This window comes from Agrilus planipennis, unplaced genomic scaffold, assembly GCF_000699045.2.
Source record: "Agrilus planipennis isolate EAB-ADULT unplaced genomic scaffold, Apla_2.0 scaffold293, whole genome shotgun sequence".
NCBI classification, from domain to species: domain Eukaryota; kingdom Metazoa; phylum Arthropoda; class Insecta; order Coleoptera; family Buprestidae; genus Agrilus; species Agrilus planipennis.
In genome coordinates this window covers 229,014-230,800 of record NW_020440484.1, presented here as the reverse complement: position 1 = coordinate 230,800, position 1,787 = coordinate 229,014, and the positions used below count along the sequence as shown (strand labels likewise).

The following is a 1,787-nucleotide window of genomic DNA, read 5'->3' as shown; positions in this document are numbered from 1 at the left end:
AAATGGAACACCCTGTATGTATTTCCATAACCTTATGCAGAATTTTATTAATGGTCCTTTGGTTCCTGATACACACCTCTAATTTTCACGTCATTTACTGTTCTTCGTGAAAACAACTAAAATTGTTTAACGTTTTACGAAGATGACTGAGAAATTCTTAACAGAACTTCAAAACAAATGGTGCAAGCCAGTTCTGGTCACTCAACACTGGCAGTTTAATAATAAGACATATTGATTTACAATGTCAGTTACTGAATAATATTTTTGTTAAGAATGACAAATGAAAATTATAATTATTAAAATAAAACGAATTCAAAATAAGAAGACTTTTAAGAAATTAATTGCAATACAGTAGATAACAACAGTCCAAAAATCAACTAAACTGTAAATAAAATTAAATGATTAACGATATCAGCTGATAATAATTAATGGTTCCAGCTGTTACCGGAAGGGTAAATAATTGCTTAAAGCTAAATGCAAGCGTACCGAACGATTAAGTTAATGCATTTAATTATTATCAGCTGGTATCTTTAATTACCTAATTTTATTTTTACTACTGTTGTTATCTACAGTCTAATGTATTGCATTTTATTTCTTAAAATTCTCAATATGAATACGAATTTTTATTTTCCGTTCTTAATGATAATAATATTCAATATTTTACAGAATCAAAATATTTAATTACTAAAATGTCAATACGTTTGATTAACAATTAACTTGTATTGTCTGTTTTGAAGTTTTTCTAAAGATTTCACAGTCATTTCTAAAATTCTATATAACGCTATTAAAATACATTACTGTAAAATATACGTGCTTTTTCGCTACCTACCTGCTACTCTGTACTACTTTTTTCTAATGATAAATTTGAGATATAGGAAAGCCTCATGAATGTTTACTAAGTAGAATTCAAAACCGTCATAATATACAGGATGTTCCACTTAAAATAACGAAGTTGATCCCAACTTCCGCTAATATAATCGGAAGTGCTACATAGACATCGCTATTTTAATTGATGAGAACATAACCAACAATAACGCTATTGTACAAATTTCCTACTTTAAATTGAAATAATTTCCGAAGTATTCTAATGGGTGGTCACTGTTGGGCACCCTGTATGTAATATGTAGATATAAACAGAATCGAATATAAAGACAGAGAATTAACATTAATGCTAGCGTATTCTAATAATCAATGTGTTTAATTTCAATAGGGAAAAACATTAACGATCAAAATTACGTGAGACACACCGGGGATTATGACAGTAACTGATTTTGACCTCACAAGCTTTCATATCGTGTGAATGTTAACTTTTTTATATGAAAACTCCCATTTTTAGTCCGAAAATCGATGGAGCGTGAAAACAACTTGGGGGTCACCCACGTTCAAAATCATGGCATTCCTAAATAAAAGTAGGACAGTTAGAAGAACTTTTTATACATGGAATGCTTAGAGTGTCAGCCACATTCGCCGTATCCATTTCTTCGATCGCAGAAGGTCTATAGAAATGGGCACAAGGTATATAGAAATTAACGGTGTTTATAAGTGAATTCTGTTCATTCCTACTCTCAAACTAAATACTCACTACCATAACGATTCAGACAGAAATTGCAGAATTTATTGAAGTTCCTCGTGGTAATTTTCCCTGTGAACGTGATTTTGTCTCGGAGATTATATGTATGTGAATATATACTTATTCCTACCATGTTAAAAAGAAGAGTATATTTTAACTGCGCGCACAATATAATAGCTTTGATACAACATTCAATAAATGTCTTCACACAAAACTT

The 1,787-nt window shown here is 30.5% G+C and overlaps 1 protein-coding gene across 1 annotated transcript in view; it reads right to left on the bottom strand.

Moving 5' to 3' along the window:
* Positions 1 to 1,477, bottom strand: part of LOC108741778 — a 31,828-nt gene extending 30,351 nt beyond the window's left edge. Inside the window, exon 1 of the mRNA XM_025979724.1 lies at positions 1,438 to 1,477. Coding sequence (XP_025835509.1) covers positions 1,438 to 1,477 — 40 coding nt within the window. The remainder of the gene's footprint in view (positions 1 to 1,437) is intronic.
* Between the last annotated feature and the right edge of the window lie 310 nt (positions 1,478 to 1,787).